The sequence below is a fragment of the Ranitomeya imitator genome, chromosome 7 (assembly GCF_032444005.1).
Source record: "Ranitomeya imitator isolate aRanImi1 chromosome 7, aRanImi1.pri, whole genome shotgun sequence".
NCBI classification, from domain to species: domain Eukaryota; kingdom Metazoa; phylum Chordata; class Amphibia; order Anura; family Dendrobatidae; genus Ranitomeya; species Ranitomeya imitator.
This window is the reverse complement of record NC_091288.1, coordinates 212,895,280-212,917,612: the sequence shown is the minus strand read 5'-3', so window position 1 is coordinate 212,917,612 and position 22,333 is coordinate 212,895,280. Positions and strand designations below refer to the sequence as shown.

The following is a 22,333-nucleotide window of genomic DNA, read 5'->3' as shown; positions in this document are numbered from 1 at the left end:
AGCAGTCAGTATCACACAGGAGAGGATTAGATACACAGCTCAGCAGTCAGTATCACACAGGAGAGGATTAGATACACGGCTCAGCAGACAGCATCACACAGGATAGGATTAGATACACGGCTCAGCAGTCAGTATCACACAAGAGAGGATTAGATACACGGCTCAGCAGACAGTATCACACAGGATGGGATTAGATACATGGCTCAGCAGACAGTATCACACAGGAGAGGATTAGATACACAGCTCAGCAGTCAGTATCATACAGGATAGGATTAGATACACGGCTCAGCAGACAGTATCACACAGGATGGGATTAGATACATGGCTCAGCAGACAGTATCACACAGGAGAGGATTAGATACACAGCTCAGCAGTCAGTATCACACAGGATGGGATTAGATACATGGCTCAGCAGACAGTATCACACAGGATGGGATTAGATACACGGCTCAGCAGTCAGTATCACACAGGAGAGGATTAGATACACGGCTCAGCAGACAGTATCACACAGGAGAGGATTAGATACACGGCTCAGCAGACAGTATCACACAGGAGAGGATTAGATACACAGCTCAGCAGTCAGTATCACACAGGAGAGGATTAGATACACGGCTCAGCAGACAGTATCACACAGGATAGGATTAGATACACGGCTCAGCAGTCAGTATCACACAGGAGAGGATTAGATACACGGCTCAGCAGACAGTATCACACAAGAGAGGATTAGATACACGGCTCAGCAGACAGTATCACACAGGATAGGATTAGATACACGGCTCAGCAGTCAGTATCACACAGGATAGGATTAGATACATGGCTCAGCAGACAGTATCACACAGGATAGGATTAGATACACGGCTCAGCAGTCAGTATCACACAGGAGAGGATTAGATACACGGCTCAGCAGACAGTATCACACAGGATGGGATTAGATACACAGCTCAGCAGTCAGTATCACACAGGATAGGATTAGATACACCGCTCAGCAGACAGTATCACACAGGAGAGGATTAGATACACGGCTCAGCAGACAGTATCACACAGGATGGGATTAGATACACAGCTCAGCAGTCAGTATCACACAGGATAGGATTAGATACACGGCTCAGCAGACAGTATCACACAGGATAGGATTAGATACACGGCTCAGCAGTCAGTATCACACAGGATAGGATTAGATACACGGCTCAGCAGTCAGTATCACACAGGAGAGGATTAGATACACAGCTCAGCAGACAGTATCACACAGGAGAGGATTAGATACACGGCTCAGCAGACAGCATCACACAGGATAGGATTAGATACACGGCTCAGCAGACAGTATCACACAGGATAGGATTAGATACACGGCTCAGCAGTCAGTATCACACAGGAGAGGATTAGATACACGGCTCAGCAGACAGTATCACACAGGATGGGATTAGATACACAGCTCAGCAGTCAGTATCACACAGGAGAGGATTAGATACACGGCTCAGCAGTCAGTATCACACAGGAGAGGATTAGATACACGGCTCAGCAGACAGTATCACACAGGATGGGATTAGATACACAGCTCAGCAGTCAGTATCACACAGGGTAGGATTAGATACACCGCTCAGCAGACAGTATCACACAGGAGAGGATTAGATACACAGCTCAGCAGACAGTATCACACAGGAGAGGATTAGATACACAGCTCAGCAGTCAGTATCACACAGGATAGGATTAGATACACAGCTCAGCAGACAGTATCACACAGGATGGGATTAGATACACAGCTCAGCAGTCAGTATCACACAGGAGAGGATTAGATACACGGCTCAGCAGTCAGTATCACACAGGAGAGGATTAGATACACGGCTCAGCAGACAGTATCACACAGGATGGGATTAGATACACAGCTCAGCAGTCAGTATCACACAGGGTAGGATTAGATACACGGCTCAGCAGTCAGTATCACACAGGAGAGGATTAGATACACGGCTCAGCAGACAGTATCACACAGGATAGGATTAGATACACGGCTCAGCAGTCAGTATCACACAGGAGAGGATTAGATACACGGCTCAGAAGTCAGTATCACACAGGATAGGATTAGATACACGGCTCAGCAGACAGTATCACACAGGATAGGATTAGATACACGGCTCAGCAGACAGTATCACACAGGATAGGATTAGATACACGGCTCAGCAGTCAGTATCACACAGGATAGGATTAGATACACGGCTCAGCAGACAGTATCACACAGGATAGGATTAGATACACGGCTCAGCAGACAGTATCACACAGGATAGGATTAGATACACGGTTCAGCAGTCAGTATCACACAGGAGAGGATTAGATACACAGCACAGCAGTCAGTATCACACAGGAGAGGATTAGATACACAGCTCAGCAGTCAGCATCACACAGGATAGGATTAGATACACGGCTCAGCAGTCAGTATCACACAAGAGAGGATTAGATACACGGCTCAGCAGACAGTATCACACAGGATGGGATTAGATACATGGCTCAGCAGACAGTATCACACAGGAGAGGATTAGATACACAGCTCAGCAGTCAGTATCATACAGGATAGGATTAGATACACGGCTCAGCAGACAGTATCACACAGGATAGGATTAGATACACGGCTCAGCAGTCAGTATCACACAAGAGAGGATTAGATACACGGCTCAGCAGACAGTATCACACAGGATGGGATTAGATACATGGCTCAGCAGACAGTATCACACAGGAGAGGATTAGATACACAGCTCAGCAGTCAGTATCATACAGGATAGGATTAGATACACGGCTCAGCAGTCAGTATCACACAGGAGAGGATTAGATACACGGCTCAGCAGACAGTATCACACAGGAGAGGATTAGATACACAGCTCAGCAGTCAGTATCACACAGGAGAGGATTAGATACACGGCTCAGCAGACAGTATCACACAGGATAGGATTAGATACACGGCTCAGCAGTCAGTATCACACAGGAGAGGATTAGATACACGGCTCAGCAGACAGTATCACACAAGAGAGGATTAGATACACGGCTCAGCAGACAGTATCACACAGGATAGGATTAGATACACGGCTCAGCAGTCAGTATCACACAGGAGAGGATTAGATACACGGCTCAGCAGACAGTATCACACAGGAGAGGATTAGATACACGGCTCAGCAGACAGCATCACACAGGATAGGATTAGATACACGGCTCAGCAGACAGTATCACACAGGATAGGATTAGATACACGGCTCAGCAGTCAGTATCACACAGGAGAGGATTAGATACACGGCTCAGCAGACAGTATCACACAGGAGAGGATTAGATACACAGCTCAGCAGACAGTATCACACAGGAGAGGATTAGATACACAGCTCAGCAGACAGCATCACACAGGATAGGATTAGATACACGGCTCAGCAGACAGTATCACACAGGATGGGATTAGATACACAGCTCAGCAGACAGTATCACACAGGAGAGGATTAGATACACAGCTCAGCAGACAGTATCACACAGGAGAGGATTAGATACACAGCTCAGCAGTCAGTATCACACAGGATAGGATTAGATACACAGCTCAGCAGACAGTATCACACAGGATGGGATTAGATACACAGCTCAGCAGTCAGTATCACACAGGAGAGGATTAGATACACGGCTCAGCAGTCAGTATCACACAGGAGAGGATTAGATACACGGCTCAGCAGTCAGTATCACACAGGAGAGGATTAGATACACGGCTCAGCAGACAGTATCACACAGGATAGGATTAGATACACGGCTCAGAAGTCAGTATCACACAGGATAGGATTAGATACACGGCTCAGCAGACAGTATCACACAGGATAGGATTAGATACATGGCTCAGCAGTCAGTATCACACAGGAGAGGATTAGATACACGGCTCAGCAGACAGTATCACACAGGAGAGGATTAGATACACGGCTCAGAAGTCAGTATCACACAGGATAGGATTAGATACACGGCTCAGCAGACAGTATCACACAGGATAGGATTAGATACACGGCTCAGCAGACAGTATCACACAGGATAGGATTAGATACACGGCTCAGCAGTCAGTATCACACAGGATAGGATTAGATACACGGCTCAGCAGACAGTATCACACAGGATAGGATTAGATACACGGCTCAGCAGACAGTATCACACAGGATAGGATTAGATACACGGTTCAGCAGTCAGTATCACACAGGAGAGGATTAGATACACAGCACAGCAGTCAGTATCACACAGGAGAGGATTAGATACATGGCTCAGCAGTCAGTATCACACAGGAGAGGATTAGATGCACAGCTCAGCAGTCGGTATCACACAGGAGAGGATTAGATACACGGCTCAGCAGTCAGTATCACACAGGAGAGGATTAGATGCACAGCTCAGCAGTCAGTATCACACAGGAGAGGATTAGATACACGGCTCAGCAGTCAGTATCACACAGGAGAGGATTAGATGCACAGCTCAGCAGTCAGTATCACATAGGAGAGGATTAGATACACGGCTCAGCAGACAGTATCACACAGGAGAGGATTAGATACACGGCTCAGCAGACAGTATCACACAGGATAGGATTGGATACACGGCTCAGCAGACAGTATCACACAGGATAGGATTAGATACACGGCTCAGCATTCAGTATCACACAGGAGAGGATTAGATACATGGCTCAGCACACAGTATCACACAGGATAGGATTGGATACACGGCTCAGCAGACAGTATCACACAGGACAGGATTAGATACACGGCTCAGGCATCAGTATCACACAGGATAGGATTAGATACACAGCTCAGCATTCAGTATCACACAGGAGAGGATTAGATACATGGCTCAGCAGTCAGTATCACACAGGATAGGATTAGATACACAGCTCAGCATTCAGTATCACACAGGAGAGGATTAGATACACGGCTCAGCAGTCAGTATCACACAGGAGAGGATTAGATACACAGCTCAGCAGACAGTATCACACAGGAGAGGATTAGATACACGGCTCAGCAGTCAGTATCACACAGAATAGGATTGGATACACGGCTCAGCAGACAGTATCACACAGGATAGGATTAGATACACGGCTCAGCAGACAGTATCACACAGGAGAGGATTAGATACACGGCTCAGCAGTCAGTATCACACAGGATAGGATTGGATACACGGCTCAGCAGACAGTATCACACAGGATAGGATTAGATACACGGCTCAGCAGACAGTATCACACAGGATAGGATTAGATATATGGCTCAGCAGACAGTATTACACAGGAGAGGATTAGATACACGGCTCAGCAGTCAGTACCACACAGGAGAGGATTAGATACACGGCTCAGCAGACAGTATCACACAGGATAGGATTGGATACACGGCTCAGCAGACAGTATCACACAGGAGAGGATTAGATACACGGCTCAGCACACAGTATCACACAGGATAGGATTGGATACACGGCTCAGCAGACAGTATCACACAGGACAGGATTAGATACACGGCTCAGGCATCAGTATCACACAGGATAGGATTAGATACATGGCTCAGCAGTCAGTATCACACAGGAGAGGATTAGATACACGGCTCAGCAGACAGTATCACACAGGAGAGGATTAGATACACGGCTCAGCAGACAGCATCACACAGGATAGGATTAGATACACGGCTCAGCAGACAGTATCACACAGGATAGGATTAGATACACGGCTCAGCAGTCAGTATCACACAGGAGAGGATTAGATACACGGCTCAGCAGACAGTATCACACAGGATAGGATTAGATACACAGCTCAGCAGACGGTATCACACAGGATAGGATTAGATACACAGCTCAGCAGACAGTATCACAGGAGAGGATTAGCTACACGGCTCAGCAGACAGTATCACACAGGAGAGGATTAGATACACGGCTCAGCAGTCAGTATCACACAGGAGAGGATTAGATACACGGCTCAGCAGACAGTATCACACAGGAGAGGATTAGATACACAGCTCAGCAGACATTATCACACAGGATAGGATTAGATACACGGCTCAGCAGACAGTATCACACAGGATAGGATTAGATACACGGCTCAGCAGACAGTATCACACAGGATAGGATTAGATACACGGCTCAGCAGACAGTATCCCACAGGATAGGATTAGATACACGGCTCAGCAGACAGTATCACACAGGATAGGATTAGATACACGGCTCAGCAGACAGTATCACACAGGATAGGATTAGATACACGGCTCAGCAGACAGTATCACACAGGAGAGGATTAGATACATGGCTCAGCAGACAGTATCACACAGGATAGGATTAGATACACGGCTCAGCAGACAGTATCACACAGGATAGGATTAGATACACTGCTCAGCAGACAGTATCACACAGGATAGGATTAGATACACAGCTCAGCAGACAGTATCACAGGAGAGGATTAGATACACAGCTCAGCAGTCAGTATCACACAGGATAGGATTAGATACACAGCTCAGCAGACAGTATCACACAGGATAGGATTAGATACACAGCTCAGCAGTCAGTATCACACAGGATAGGATTAGATACACAGCTCAGCAGACAGTATCACACAGGATAGGATTAGATACACGGCTCAGCAGACAGTATCACAGGAGAGGATTAGATACACGGCTCAGCAGACAGTATCACACATGATAGGATTAGATACACAGCTCAGCAGACAGTATCACACAGGATAGGATTAGATACACGGCTCAGCAGACAGTATCACAGGAGAGGATTAGATACACGGCTCAGCAGACAGTATCACACATGATAGGATTAGATACACAGCTCAGCAGTCAGTATCACACAGGATAGGATTAGATACATGGCTCAGCAGACAGTATCACACAGGATAGGATTAGATACATGGCTCAGCAGTCAGTATCACAAAGGATAGGATTAGATACACTGCTCAGCAGTCAGTATCACACAGGAGAGGATTAGATACACGGCTCAGCAGACAGTATCACACAGGAGAGGATTAGATACACGGCTCAGCAGACAGTATCACAGGAGAGGATTAGATACACGGCTCAGCAGACAGTATCACACATGATAGGATTAGATACACAGCTCAGCAGACAGTATCACACAGGATAGGATTAGATACACGGCTCAGCAGACAGTATCACAGGAGAGGATTAGATACACGGCTCAGCAGACAGTATCACACATGATAGGATTAGATACACAGCTCAGCAGTCAGTATCACACAGGATAGGATTAGATACATGGCTCAGCAGACAGTATCACACAGGATAGGATTAGATACATGGCTCAGCAGTCAGTATCACAAAGGATAGGATTAGATACACTGCTCAGCAGTCAGTATCACACAGGAGAGGATTAGATACACGGCTCAGCAGTCAGTATCACACAGGAGAGGATTAGATACACGGCTCAGCAGTCAGTATCACACAGGATAGGATTAGATACACGGCTCAGCACAGTATCACACAGGATAGGATTAGATACACGGCTCAGCAGTCAGTATCACACAGGATAGGATTAGATACACGGCTCAGCAGTCAGTATCACACAGGAGAGGATTAGATACACGGCTCAGCAGTCAGTATCATACAGGATAGGATTAGATACACGGCTCAGCAGACAGTATCACACAGGAGAGGATTAGATACACAGCTCAGCAGCAGCTATGGACGATCTCTGATTTCGGCCTCTGTAGTCTGCCGTGCGCTCCCCGTCCCCATAATCCGCTCTTGCTAATAATGGCGGACGGTCCCTGGTCCTTTATCGCTGCAGTCGCCTCTTTTATGGCAGCTGCTGGGTGGAACACGGACCCCAGAGCAAGGTCATCATGATTTACAAAAGAGCCACCGCCATCACGGATACAGGTCACATTACACTGGACTGGGTGGTACTACAACTCCCAGCATGTCCTGCCAGAAGACAATCAAAAGGAAGAAGTATTGAAAAGTAGGACCAAGAGCCCTGTCCATCCTCAGCTATCTGATTCATGAACAGAATTCCAGAGCACCAGAGAGGACTGATACAAGTGATAAATCCGGGCGAGGGACCATAAATTCTATGTTTAGGTCACAAAGTGGGTGAATGAGGACAACAGAGGGAGCGACACACTATAAGGCGACACACTATATGGCGGCACACTATATGACGACACACTATATGGCGGCACACTATATGACGACACACTATATGGTGGCACACTATATGGCGACACACTATATGGCGGCACACTATATGACGACACACTATATGGCGGCACACTATATGACGACACACTATATGGCGGCACGCTATATGGCGACACACTATATGGCGGCACGCTATATGGCGACACACTATATGACGACACACTATATGGCGGCACGCTATATGGCGACACACTATATGGCGGCACACCTGTCCAAGTACTTAGAGTTGTAGGTTCTGGTTAATGATTACAGGCTGACACGTCACGCCCTACCGCCCTCACAATAGTGCTGTGTGTACATGTTTGATTAACTATTCTCCTGCCTGAGCACAGCTGTGACGGGCCCCCACCTACCATGTATCGGGGCCCCTACCTGCCATGTACATGGCCCCCCACCCACATTGTACCAGACCCCCCACTTCCAATATACTGGGGTCTCCACTTATCATTTATAATGCACGTCAGTTATGGGGCAGAGGGGCATATGGACCCACTTTGGCAGCAGAGGCTTAGGGGGTACAGAGATGAGAATTGCACCCAGGTCCCGGGGTGTGATGGGGACCAAATTCCCCCCCATATAAGAAAACACCAGTAATACAGACCCCCATAGTAGATGGGGCGCAGGGACCGGCACAGATTTTGCATTGGGACCCAGGGGCTTAAGTTACACCTCTGGCAATAACACAAACTGTTAAGCAACGCTGAGACCTGGTCACTCCCTAATCTCTGAGGAGGCGAATTCCCGAGAACTCGCTGCGAGCAAATACTCAAAAGTACTAATAACTAATAACTCTGCCCAAAAGTTTCACAACTTTGTCAGATAAGAAAATAGTGGTAGATGTCGCCATCTAGTGTACAAAAAGTATATTACAGCCAAAGCTCCTGAATAATGTTTACAAGAATGTTTCCAATTATTGACAGCAAGCAGAGATGGTGAAAATAAAAATACAAAGGATCTGAGTATTAGAGACTCAGTGGAGTGTAGAGGAGGGAGTATTACATAAATGTCACATCAAGGAAAGAATGGATCCATCAGATGTTCACTTTATGACCCACCCTAACAGCAATCCATAAAGAAAGTGTAACTAACACCCATCATCCCTGCTCACACCACTGCACCCATCATACAGCTGACCACACAGGCTGCCTGCCCAGATGGTGAAGTGTTAGCCTGGGCCGACCGCACATATGGCGGACTACAAGAAACAAGAAAATGGAGCAGCTGAAAGTGCTAAATATCTATATAGATAATTGTCTAAGGGTCACTTCCGTCTGTCTGTCCTTCTGTCACGGTTATTCATTCGCTGATTGGTCTCGGCAGCTGCCTGTCATGGCTGCCGCGACCAATCAGCGACGGGCACAGTCCGATTAGTCCCTCCCCTACTCCCCCGCACTCACTGCCCGGCGCCCGCTCCGTAATCCCCTCCGCTCACCGCTCACACAGGGTTAATGGCAGCGGTAACGGCCCACGGTGTAACGCACTCTGTTACCGCTGCTATTAACCCTGTGTGTCTCCAACTATTTACTATTGTTGCTGCCTATGCAGCATCAATAGTAAAAATATGTCATGTTAAAAATAATAAAAAAAACCAAAAAACCTGCTATACTCACCCTCCGCCGCCTTTCCTGCTCCTCGCCACGCTCCCGGGACAGCTCCATTGCAAGTGGCAGCTTCCGGTTCCAGGACTGGTGTTCGACAAGGACCTGCCGTGACGTCACGGTCATGTGACCGCGACGTCCTCACAGGTCCTGCGCACACCAGCCCTGGGACCACCGGAAGCTGCTGCTTGCAATGGAGCGGTCCCGGGAGCGTGGCGAGGAGCAGGAAAGGCGGCGGAGGGTGAGTATAGCAGGACTTCAACGGGCCTTCGGAAGGTGAGTATATGTTTATTTTTATGTCTCTATACTACGTGGCTCTGTGCTGGGCAATATACTACGTGGCTGGGCAATATACTACGTAGCATGGTCAATATACTACGTGACTGGGCAATATACTGTACTATGTGGGCTGTGCTATATACTATGTGGCTGGGCAATATACTACGTGGCTGGACAATATACTACGTGGCTGGGCAATATACTACGTGGCTGAGCAATATACTACGTGGCTGGAAAATATACTACGTGGCTGGGCAATATACCGTACTCTGTGGGCTGTGCTATATACTATGTGGCTGGACAATATACTACGTGGCTGGGCAATATACTACGTAGCTGGGCAATATACTACGTGGCTGGGCAATATACTATGTGGCTGGGCAATATACTACGTGGCTGGGCAATATACTACGTGGCTGGGCAATATACTACATGGCTGGGCAATATACTACGTGGCTGGGCAATATACTATGTGGCTGGGCAATATACTACGTGGCTGGGCAATATACTATGTCGCTGGGCAATATACTACGTGACTGGCCAATATACTACGTAGCTGGGCAATATACTATGTGGCTGGACAATATACTACGTGGCTGGGCAATATACTACATGACTGGGCAATATACTACGTAGCTGGGCAATATACTACGTGACTGGCCAATATACTACGTAGCTGGGCAATATACTATGTGACTGGGCAATATACTGTACTATGTGGGCTGTGCTATATACTATGTGGCTGGGCAATATACTACGTGGCTGGACAATATACTACGTGGCTGGGCAATATACTACGTGGCTGAGCAATATACTACGTGGCTGGAAAATATACTACGTGGCTGGGCAATATACCGTACTCTGTGGGCTGTGCTATATACTATGTGGCTGGACAATATACTATGTGGCTGGGCAATATACTACGTAGCTGGGCAATATACTACGTGGCTGGGCAATATACTATGTGGCTGGGCAATATACTACGTGGCTGGGCAATATACTACGTGGCTGGGCAATATACTACATGGCTGGGCAATATACTACGTGGCTGGGCAATATACTATGTGGCTGGGCAATATACTACGTGGCTGGGCAATATACTATGTCGCTGGGCAATATACTACGTGACTGGCCAATATACTACGTAGCTGGGCAATATACTATGTGGCTGGACAATATACTACGTGGCTGGGCAATATACTACATGACTGGGCAATATACTACGTAGCTGGGCAATATACTACGTGACTGGCCAATATACTACGTAGCTGGGCAATATACTATGTGACTGGGCAATATACTGTACTATGTGGGCTGTGCTATATACTATGTGGCTGGGCAATATACTACGTGGCTGGACAATATACTACGTGGCTGGGCAATATACTACGTGGCTGAGCAATATACTACTTGGCTGGAAAATATACTACGTGGCTGGGCAATACACCGTACTCTGTGGGCTGTGCTATATACTATGTGGCTGGACAATATACTACGTGGCTGGGCAATATACTACATGGCTGGGCAATATACTACGTGGCTGGGCAATATACTACGTGGCTGGGCAATATACTATGTGGCTGGGCAATATACTATGTGGTTGGGCAATATACTACGTGGCTGGGCAATATACTATGTCGCTGGGCAATATACTACGTGGCTGGGCAATATACTACGTGGCTGTGCTATATACTACGTGGCTGGACAATATACTACGTGGCTGGGCAATATACTACGTAGCTGGGCAATATACTACGTGGCTGGGCAATATACTACGTGGCTGGGCAATATACTACGTGGCTGGGCAATATACTACGTGGCTGGGCAATATACTACGTGGCTGGGCAATATACTACATCGCTGGGCAATATACTACGTGGCTGGGCAATATACTACGTGGCTGGGCAATATACTACGTGGCTGGGCAATATACTACGTGGCTGGGCAATATACTACATGGCTGGGCAATATACTACGTGGCTGGGCAATATACTACGTGGCTGGGCAATATACTATGTCGCTGGGCAATATACTACGTGGCTGGGCAATATACTACGTGGCTGTGCTATATACTATGTGGCTGGACAATATACTACGTGGCTGGGCAATATACTACGTAGCTGGGCAATATACTACGTGGCTGGGCAATATACTACGTGGCTGGGCAATATACTACGTGGCTGGGCAATATACTACGTGGCTGGGCAATATACTACGTGGCTGGGCAATATACTATGTGGTTGGGCAATATACTACGTGGCTGGGCAATATACTACGTGGCTGTGCTATATACTATGTGGCTGGACAATATACTACGTGGCTGGGCAATATACTACGTAGCTGGGCAATATACTACGTGGCTGGGCAATATACTACGTGGCTGGGCAATATACTACGTGGCTGGGCAATATACTACGTGGCTGGGCAATATACTATGTGGTTGGGCAATATACTACGTGGCTGGGCAATATACTATGTCGCTGGGCAATATACTACATGGCTGGGCAATATACTACGTGGCTGGGCAATATACTACGTGGCTGGGCAACATACTACGTGGCTGTGCTATATACTATGTGGCTGGACAATATACTACGTGGCTGGGCAATATGCTACGTAGCTGGGCAATATACTACGTGGCTGGGCAATATACTACGTGGCTGGGCAATATACTACGTGGCTGGGCAATATACTATGTGGTTGGGCAATATACTACGTGGCTGGGCAATATACTACGTGGCTGGGCAATATACTACGTGGCTGGGCAATATACTACGTGGCTGGGCAATATACTATGTGGTTGGGCAATATACTACGTGGCTGGGCAATATACTACATCGCTGGGCAATATACTACGTGGCTGGGCAATATACTACGTGGCTGTGCTATATACTATGTGGTTGGGCAATATACTACGTGGCTGGGCAATATACTATGTCGCTGGGCAATATACTACGTGGCTGGGCAATATACTACGTGGCTGGGCAACATACTACGTGGCTGTGCTATATACTATGTGGCTGGACAATATACTACGTGGCTGGGCAATATACTACGTGGCTGGGCAATATACTACGTGGCTGGGCAATATACTACGTGGCTGGGCAATATACTACGTGGCTGGGCAATATACTATGTGGTTGGGCAATATACTACGTGGCTGGGCAATATACTATGTGGCTGGGCAATATACTATGTGGTTGGGCAATATACTACGTGGCTGGGCAATATACTATGTCGCTGGGCAATATACTATGTGGACATGGATATTCTAGAATACCCGATGCGTTAGAATCGGGCCACCATCTAGTCTCTATATATGTCTATATGTGTAGTTATTATATTCTTGTACATAGGGGCAGTATTATAGCAGTTATATTCTTGTACATAGGAGCAGTATTATAGCAGTTATATTCTTGTACATAGGAGCAGTATTATAGTAGTTATATTCTTGTACATAGGGCAGTATTATAGTAGTTATATTCTTGTACATAGGGGCAGTATTATAGTAGTTATATTCTTGTACATAGGAGCAGTATTATAGTAGTTATATTCTTGTACATAGGGCAGTATTATAGTAGTTATATTCTTGTACATAGGGGCAGTATTATAGTAGTTATATTCTTGTACATAGGAGCAGTATTATAGTAGTTATATTCTTGTACATAGGGGCAGTATTATAGTAGTTATATTCTTATACATAGGGGCAGTATTATAGTAGTTATATTCTTGTACATAGGGGCAGTATTATAGTAGTTATATTCTTGTACATAGGGGCAGTATTATAGTAGTTATATTCTTGTACATAGGGGCAGTATTATAGTAGTTATATTCTTGTACATAGGAGCAGTATTATAGTAGTTATATTCTTGTACATAGGGGCAGTATTATAGTAGTTATATTCTTGTACATAGGGGGCAGTATTATAGTAGTTATATTCTTGTACATAGGAGCAGTATTATAGTAGTTATATTCTTATACATAGGGGCAGTATTATAGTAGTTATATTCTTGTACATAGGGGCAGTATTATAGTAGTTATATTCTTGTACATAGGGGCAGTATTATAGTAGTTATATTCTTGTACATAGGAGCAGTATTATAGTAGTTATATTCTTGTACATAGGAGCAGTATTATAGTAGTTATATTCTTGTACATAGGGGCAGTATTATAGTAGCTATATTCTTGTACATAGGGGCAGTATTATAGTAGTTATATTCTTGTACATAGGGGTAGTATTATAGTAGCTATATTCTTGTACATAGGGGCAGTATTATAGTAGTTATATTCTTGTACATAGGAGCAGTATTATAGTAGTTATATTCTTGTACATAGGGCAGTATTATAGTAGTTATATTCTTATACATAGGGGCAGTATTATAGTAGTTATATTCTTGTACATAGGAGCAGTATTATAGTAGTTATATTCTTGTACATAGGAGCAGTATTATAGTAGTTATATTCTTGTACATAGGAGCAGTATTATAGTAGTTATATTCTTGTACATAGGGGCAGTATTATAGTAGTTATATTCTTGTACATAGGAGCAGTATTATAGTAGTTATATTCTTGTACATAGGGCAGTATTATAGTAGTTATATTCTTATACATAGGGGCAGTATTATAGTAGTTATATTCTTGTACATAGGAGCAGTATTATAGTAGTTATATTCTTGTACATAGGGGCAGTATTATAGTAGTTATATTCTTGTACATAGGAGCAGTATTATAGTAGTTATATTCTTGTACATAGGGCAGTATTATAGTAGTTATATTCTTATACATAGGAGCAGTATTATAGTAGTTATATTCTTGTACATAGGAGCAGTATTATAGTAGTTATATTCTTGTACATAGGAGCAGTATTATAGTAGTTATATTCTTGCACATAGGGGCAGCATTATAGTAGCTATATTCTTGTACATGGGGGGGAAGTATTACTTCCACTCATGGATATATTATCTACACATGTAAGGTCCGGTCTGAAATACTTTTTATTTATAGATAATCTCAGACTGAGGGAACAGTATAGAAAATAATAGCAGATACAATATGGACCCGGTTTCGCTTTACATATAAAACAGACAAAATGAAAGATTCTCATATTGTAAATAATTTGATAAAAAGATCTGAAGAAAAAAAAAACCTGTGTGCGATAACATTTTATATAATTGTGTCTTGTCTTTCTTTAAAGTCTGATATCTCCATTGAAGAATCTCTCCTTCCTGTAGACGTCATTCATCCTGGAGGGCAGCGACCCACACGTCCGTCTCCGGGGCCCCGTGTTGGGTTAATTTTCTTGCAGTATTGGTCCTTTATATAGAAACATATACAAATCTTAGGAAAATAGAAATGTCGCAGGCCACACGCCGGCCGTCTCCTCCTCATGGATTTTTGGTCGATACTGCCGTTGTATATTGCTATAGCTGGTGGCGGACTGTGGGCACGGGCCAACGATCAGCAGCTCAGACTGGTGTAATAACGGGTGTACATTCAGCCCGCAAGACAAGGTGGATGTGATAATACTAGAAACATGGTGGGATCAGGCTTGTGTCATCCTTGGGGGCCAGTCACGGCTGAGTGGTGGTGATGGGATGCTGGGCATACAAGCTGGTGGTGATGGGATGCCGGGCATACAAGCTAGTTGTGATGGGGTGCCGGGCATACAAGCTGGTGGTGATGGGATGCCGGGCATACAAGCTAGTTGTGATGGGGTGCCGGGCATACAAGCTGGTGGTGATGGGATGCCGGGCATACAAGCTGGTGGTGATGGGATGCCGGGCAAACAAGCTGGTGGTGATGGGATGCCGGGAATACAAGCTGGTGGTGATGGGATGCCGGGCATACAAGCTGGTGGTGATGGGATGCCGGGCATACAAGCTGGTGGTGATGGGATGCCGGGAATACAAGCTGGTGGTGATGGGATGCCGGGCATACAAGCTGGTGGTGATGGGATGTTGGGCATGCAGGTTGGTGGTGATGGGATGCCGGGCATACAAGCTGGTGGTGATGGGATGCCGGGCATACAAGCTGGTGGTGATGGGATGCCGGGAATACAAGCTGCTGGTGATGGGATGCCGGGCATACAAGCTGGTGGTGATGGGATGCCGGGCATACAAGCTGGTGGTGATGGGATGCCGGGAATACAAGCTGGTGGTGATGGGATGCCGGGCATACAAGCTGGTGGTGATGGGGTGCCGGGCATACAAGCTGGTGGTGATGGGATATTGGGCATACAAGCTGGTGGTGATGGGATGCCGGGCATACAAGCTGGTGGTGATAGGATGTTGGGCATACAGGTTGGTGGTGATGGGATGCCGGGCATACAAGCTGGTGGTGATGGGATGCTGGGCATACAAGCTGGTGGTGATGGAATGCCGGGCATACAAGCTGGTGGTGATGGGATGTTGGGCATGCAGGTTGGTGGTGATGGGATGCCGGGCATGCAAGCTGGTGATGACGGGATCCCAGGCATACAAGCTGGTGGTTATGGGATGCTGGGCATACAAGCTGGTGGTCATGGGATGCCGGGCATACAAGCTTGTGGTGATGGGATGCCGGGCATACAAGCTGGTGGTGATGGGATATTGGGCATACAAGTTGGTGGTGATGGGATGCCGGGCATACAAGCTGGTGGTGATGGGATGTTGGGCATACAGGTTGGTGGTGATGGGATGCTGGGTATACAAGCTAGTGGTGATGGAATGCTGGGCATACAAGCTGGTAGTGATGGGATGCCAGGCATACAAGCTGGTGGTGATGGGATGCCGGGCATACAAGCTGGTGAAGATGGGATGCCAGGCATACAAGCTGGCTGTGATGGGATGCTGGGCATACAAGCTGGTGAAGATGGGATGCCGGGCATACAAGCTGGTGGTGATGGGATGTTGGGCATACAAGCTGGTGGTGATGGGAAATTGGGCATACAAGCTGCTGGTGATGGGATGCCGGGAATACAAGCTGGTGGTGATGGGATGTTGGGCATGCAGGTTGGTGGTGATGGGATGCCGGGCATACAAGCTGTTGGTGATGGGATGCTGGGCATACAAGCTGGAGGTGATGGGATGCCGGGCATACAAGCTGGTGGTGATGGGATGCCGGGCATACAAGCTGGTGGTGATGGGATGCTGGGTATACAAGCTGGTGGTGATGGGATGCCGGGCATACAAGCTGGTGGTGATGGGATGCCGGGCATACAAGCTGGTGGTGATGGGATGCCGGGTATACAAGCTGGTGGTGATGGGATGCCGGGCATACAAGCTGGAGGTGATGGGATGCCGGGCATACAAGCTGGTGGTGATGGGATGCCGGGCATACAAGCTGGTGGTGATGGGATGCTGGGTATACAAGCTGGTGGTGATGGGATGCTGGGTATACAAGCTGGTGGTGATGGGATGCCGGGCATACAAGCTGGTGGTGATGGGATGCCGGGCATACAAGCTGGAGGTGAAGGGATGCTGGGCATACAAGCTGGTGGTGATGGGATGCCGGGCATACAAGCTGGTGGTGATGGGATGCTGGGTATACAAGCTGGTGGTGATGGGATGCCGGGCATACAAGCTGGTGGTGATGGGATGTTGGGCATACAAGCTGGTGGTGATGGGAAATTGGGCATACAAGCTGCTGGTGATGGGATGCCGGGAATACAAGCTGGTGGTGATGGGATGTTGGGCATGCAGGTTGCTGGTGATGGGATGCCGGGCATACAAGCTGTTGGTGATGGGATGCTGGGCATACAAGCTGGAGGTGATGGGATGCCGGGCATACAAGCTGGTGGTGATGGGATGCCGGGCATACAAGCTGGTGGTGATGGGATGCTGGGTATACAAGCTGGTGGTGATGGGATGCCGGGCATACAAGCTGGTGGTGATGGGATGCCGGGCATACAAGCTGGTGGTGATGGGATGCTGGGTATACAAGCTGGTGGTGATGGGATGCCGGGCATACAAGCTGGAGGTGATGGGATGCTGGGCATACAAGCTGGTGGTGATGGGATGCCGGGCATACAAGCTGGTGGTGATGGGATGCTGGGTATACAAGCTGGTGGTGATGGGATGCTGGGTATACAAGCTGGTGGTGATGGGATGCCGGGCATACAAGCTGGTGGTGATGGGATGCCGGGCATACAAGTTGGAGGTGAAGGGATGCTGGGCATACAAGCTGGTGGTGATGGGATGCCGGGCATACAAGCTGGTGGTGATGGGATGCTGGGTATACAAGCTGGTGGTGATGGGATGCCGGGCATACAAGCTGGTGGTGATGGGATGCCGGGCATACAAGCTGGTGGTGATGGAATACAAGTCCACTGAGTAGCCGATAGTTGGCCAGTGAGTCAGACAACCTGGTAGTCATGACCATAGAACGGTTGTCTAGAGGAGTGCACCTTTTAGGTAAATCGGTAACGAGCGTGGGTATCATTAGTAGACTGGCACTAATGTGATGTGAGGACATTCCTCTTGGCATCGGTTCCACACAATACATTTTAGATGAGAACTTGAGTGACCATCGAGGTTCCTCTAACGCTAATTTGGTAGACCAACATTGAGACGTCCACCAGTGTTAAAAAATGTGTGGTATTTGTCAGCAATGCCGGCTCCCAAGTGGCAGCCAATTCATTTGGGCTGTTGCCTTTCACTTGTACCCGCTGCTTTTGAATGACATGTGATCAATTGGATTTATGAGTGATTGACATTGGCCATCGCCGAGCCGTGGTGAGCAGAAGACTCTGGCAGTGCCTGGCATCTCTGGTATATATATATATATTGGCAGTGTTGACAGATACATCGGCGGGGGCTCGTGGTGGTGAGTCTGCCGCTGTCCAGGGTGCAGCAAGTCCGGCAGTGAGCCGATACGTCCATTACGCAGGCACTCTACGGAGCCATCGCCCGCGCCTCAGAGGCTGGACGGAGCCTTCAGCTGTGACGGAGTGCCGTTCATCTTCTCGCTCAGCCGGCCAATCCGGTAGGACTCGTAGTGGATGTTGTGGGTGATGTCTTTCAGGTCCTGCAGGTTGGATCTATAAGAGGGGAAAAAGACACAATCTAATTGAAGGAGACCTCATCTAAGCAAAAGTCGGAGACATACGATAGTACTGGCCAATGTCAGGCAAAAGAGGCGAACACATTTCCTTACCAAACACACAACACCACCAGACGTCCCCCATCAGTACACCCCCGACAGACGTCCGCCCATCAGTACACCCCCACCAGACGTCCCCCCATCAGTACACCCCCGACAGACGTCCGCCCATCAGTACACCCCCGACAGACGTCCGTCCATCAGTACACCCCCACCAGACGTCCCCCCATCAGTACACCCCCGACAGACACACCCCCACCAGACGTCCCCCCATCAGTACACCCCCACCAGACGTCCCCCCATCAGTACACCCCCACCAGACGTCCCCCCATCAGTACACCCAACCAGACACACCCCATCAGTACACCCCACCAGACGTCCCCCCATCAGTACACCCCCGACAGACGTCCGCCCATCAGTACACCCCCGACAGACGTCCGTCCATCAGTACACCCCCACCAGACGTCCCCCCATCAGTACACCCCCGACAGACACACCCCCACCAGACGTCCCCCCATCAGTACACCCCCACCAGACGTCCCCCCATCAGTACACCCCCACCAGACGTCCCCCCATCAGTACACCCCACCAGACACACCCCATCAGTACACCCCACCAGACGTCCCCCCATCAGTACACCCCCGACAGACGTCCGCCCATCAATACACCCCCACCAGACGTCCCCCCATCAGTACACCCCCGACAGACGTCCGCCCATCAGTACACCCCCACCAGACGTACCCCCATCAGTACACCCCCGACAGACACACCCCCACCAGACGTCCCCCCATCAGTACACCCCCACCAGACGTCCCCCCATCAGTACACCCCCACCAGACGTCCCCCCATCAGTACACCCCACCAGACACACCCCATCAGTACACCCCACCAGACGTCCCCCCATCAGTACACCCCCGACAGACGTCCGCCCATCAATACACCCCCACCAGACGTCCCCCCATCAGTACACCCCCGACAGATGTCCGCCCATCAGTACACCCCCACCAGACGTACCCCCATCAGTACACCCCCGACAGACACACCCCCACCAGACGTCCCCCCATCAGTACACCCCCACCAGACGTCCCCCCATCAGTACACCCCCACCAGACGTCCCCCCATCAGTACACCCCCAACAGACACACCCCCACCAGACGTCCCCCCATCAGTACACCCCCACCAGACGTCCCCCCATCAGTACACCCCCACCAGACGTCCCCATCAGTACACCCCCACCAGACGTCCCCCCATCAGTACACCCCCGACAGACACACCCCCACCAGACGTCCCCACATCAGTACACCCCCACCAGACGTCCCCCCATCAGTACACCCCCACCAGACGTCCCCCCATCAGTACACCCCCAACAGACACACCCCCACCAGATGTCCCCCCATCAGTACACCCCCACCAGACGTCCCCCCATCAGTACATCCCCACCAGACGTCCCCCCATCAGTACACCCCCACCAGACGTCCCCCATCAGTACACCCCCACCAGACGTCCCCCATCAGTACACCCCCACCAGATGTCCCCCATCAGTACACCCCCACCAGATGTCCCCCCTTCAGTACACCCCCACCAGATGTCCCCCCATCAGTACACCCCCACCAGATGTCCCCCATCAGTACACCATCAGACACCCCATCAGTACACCCCCACCAGATGTCCCCCCATCAGTACACCCCCACCAGATGTCCCCCATCAGTACACCATCAGACACCCCATCAGTACACCCCCACCAGATGTCCCCCCATCAGTACAACCCCACCAGACACACCCCATCAGTACACCCCCACCAGACGTCCCCATCAGTACACCCCCACCAGACGTCCCCCCATCAGTACACCCCCACCAGACACACCCCATCAGAACACCCCCACCAGACGTCCCCCCATCAGTACACCCCCACCAGACACCCCATCAGTACACCCCCACCAGACGTCCCCCCATCAGTACACCCCCACCAGACACCCCATCAGTACACCCCCACCAGACGTCCCCCCATCAGTACACCCCCACCAGACACACCCCATCAGAACACCCCCACCAGACACACCCCCACCAGACGTCCCCCTATCAGTACACCCCCACCAGACACACCCCATCATTACACCCCCACCAGATGTCCCCCCATCAGTAACCCCCACCAGACACCCCATCAGTACACCCCCACCAGACACACCCCATCAGTACACCCCCACCAGACGTCCCCCCATCAGTACACCCCCACCAGACACACCCGATCAGTACACCCCCACCAGACACACCCCATCAGTACACCCCCACCAGACACCCCATCAGAACACCCCCACCAGACACCCCATCAGTACACCCCCATAAAACACACCCCCATCAGTACACCCCAACCAGACACACCCCATCAGTACACCCCCACCAGACACACCCCATCAGTACACCCCCACCAGATGTCCCCCCATCAGTACACCCCCACCAGACACACCCCATCAGTACACCCCCACCAGATGTCCCCCCATCAGTACACCCCCACCAGACACACCCCATCAAACACACCTCCATCAGTACACCCCCACCAGACACACCCCATTAGTACACCCCCACCAGACACACCCCATCAGTACACCCCCGACAGACGTCCCTCCCATCAGTACACCCCCACCAGACACACCATTAGTACACCCCCACCAGACACACCCCATCAGTACACCCCCACCAGACACACCCCATCAGTACACCCCCACCAGACGTCCCTCCCATCAGTACACCCCCACCAGACACACCATTAGTACACCCCCACCAGACACACCCCATTAGTACACCCCCACCAGACACACCCCATCAGTACACCCCCACCAGACACACCCCATCAGTACACCCCCACCAGACGTCCCTCCCATCAGTACACCCCCACCAGACACTCCATTAGTACACCCCCACCAGACACACCCCATCAGTACACGCCCACCAGACACACCATTAGTACACCCCCACCAGACACACCCCATTAGTACACCCCCACCAGACACACCCCATCAGTACACCCCCACCAGACACACCCCATCAGTACACCCCCACCAGACACACCCCATCAGTACACCCCCACCAGACACACCCCATCAGTACACCCCCACCAGACACACCCCATCAGTACACCCCCACCAGACACACCATTAGTACACCCCCACCAGACACACCCCATTAGTACACCCCCAC

General features: G+C 49.2%; 2 protein-coding genes across 3 annotated transcripts in view; both read right to left on the bottom strand.

The window, feature by feature from the left end:
• Nucleotides 1-15,036: 15,036 nt before the first annotated feature.
• SEPTIN12 (septin 12) overlaps nucleotides 15,037-22,333 on the bottom strand; it is a 121,118-nt gene continuing 113,821 nt past the window's right edge. The window contains exon 10 of one of the 2 annotated variants that reach the window (XM_069734758.1): nucleotides 15,037-19,076. In XM_069734758.1, the coding sequence (XP_069590859.1) occupies nucleotides 18,953-19,076 (124 nt within the window). In that variant the 3' untranslated portion in view covers nucleotides 15,037-18,952. The remainder of the gene's footprint in view (nucleotides 19,077-22,333) is intronic. The other variant, XM_069734757.1, reaches the window with a different exon arrangement.
• LOC138646187 (uncharacterized) lies at nucleotides 16,578-17,945 on the bottom strand. The gene has a single exon (XM_069735651.1). It carries the CDS (start codon nucleotides 17,943-17,945, stop codon nucleotides 16,578-16,580), a length of 1,368 nt encoding a protein of 455 aa, XP_069591752.1.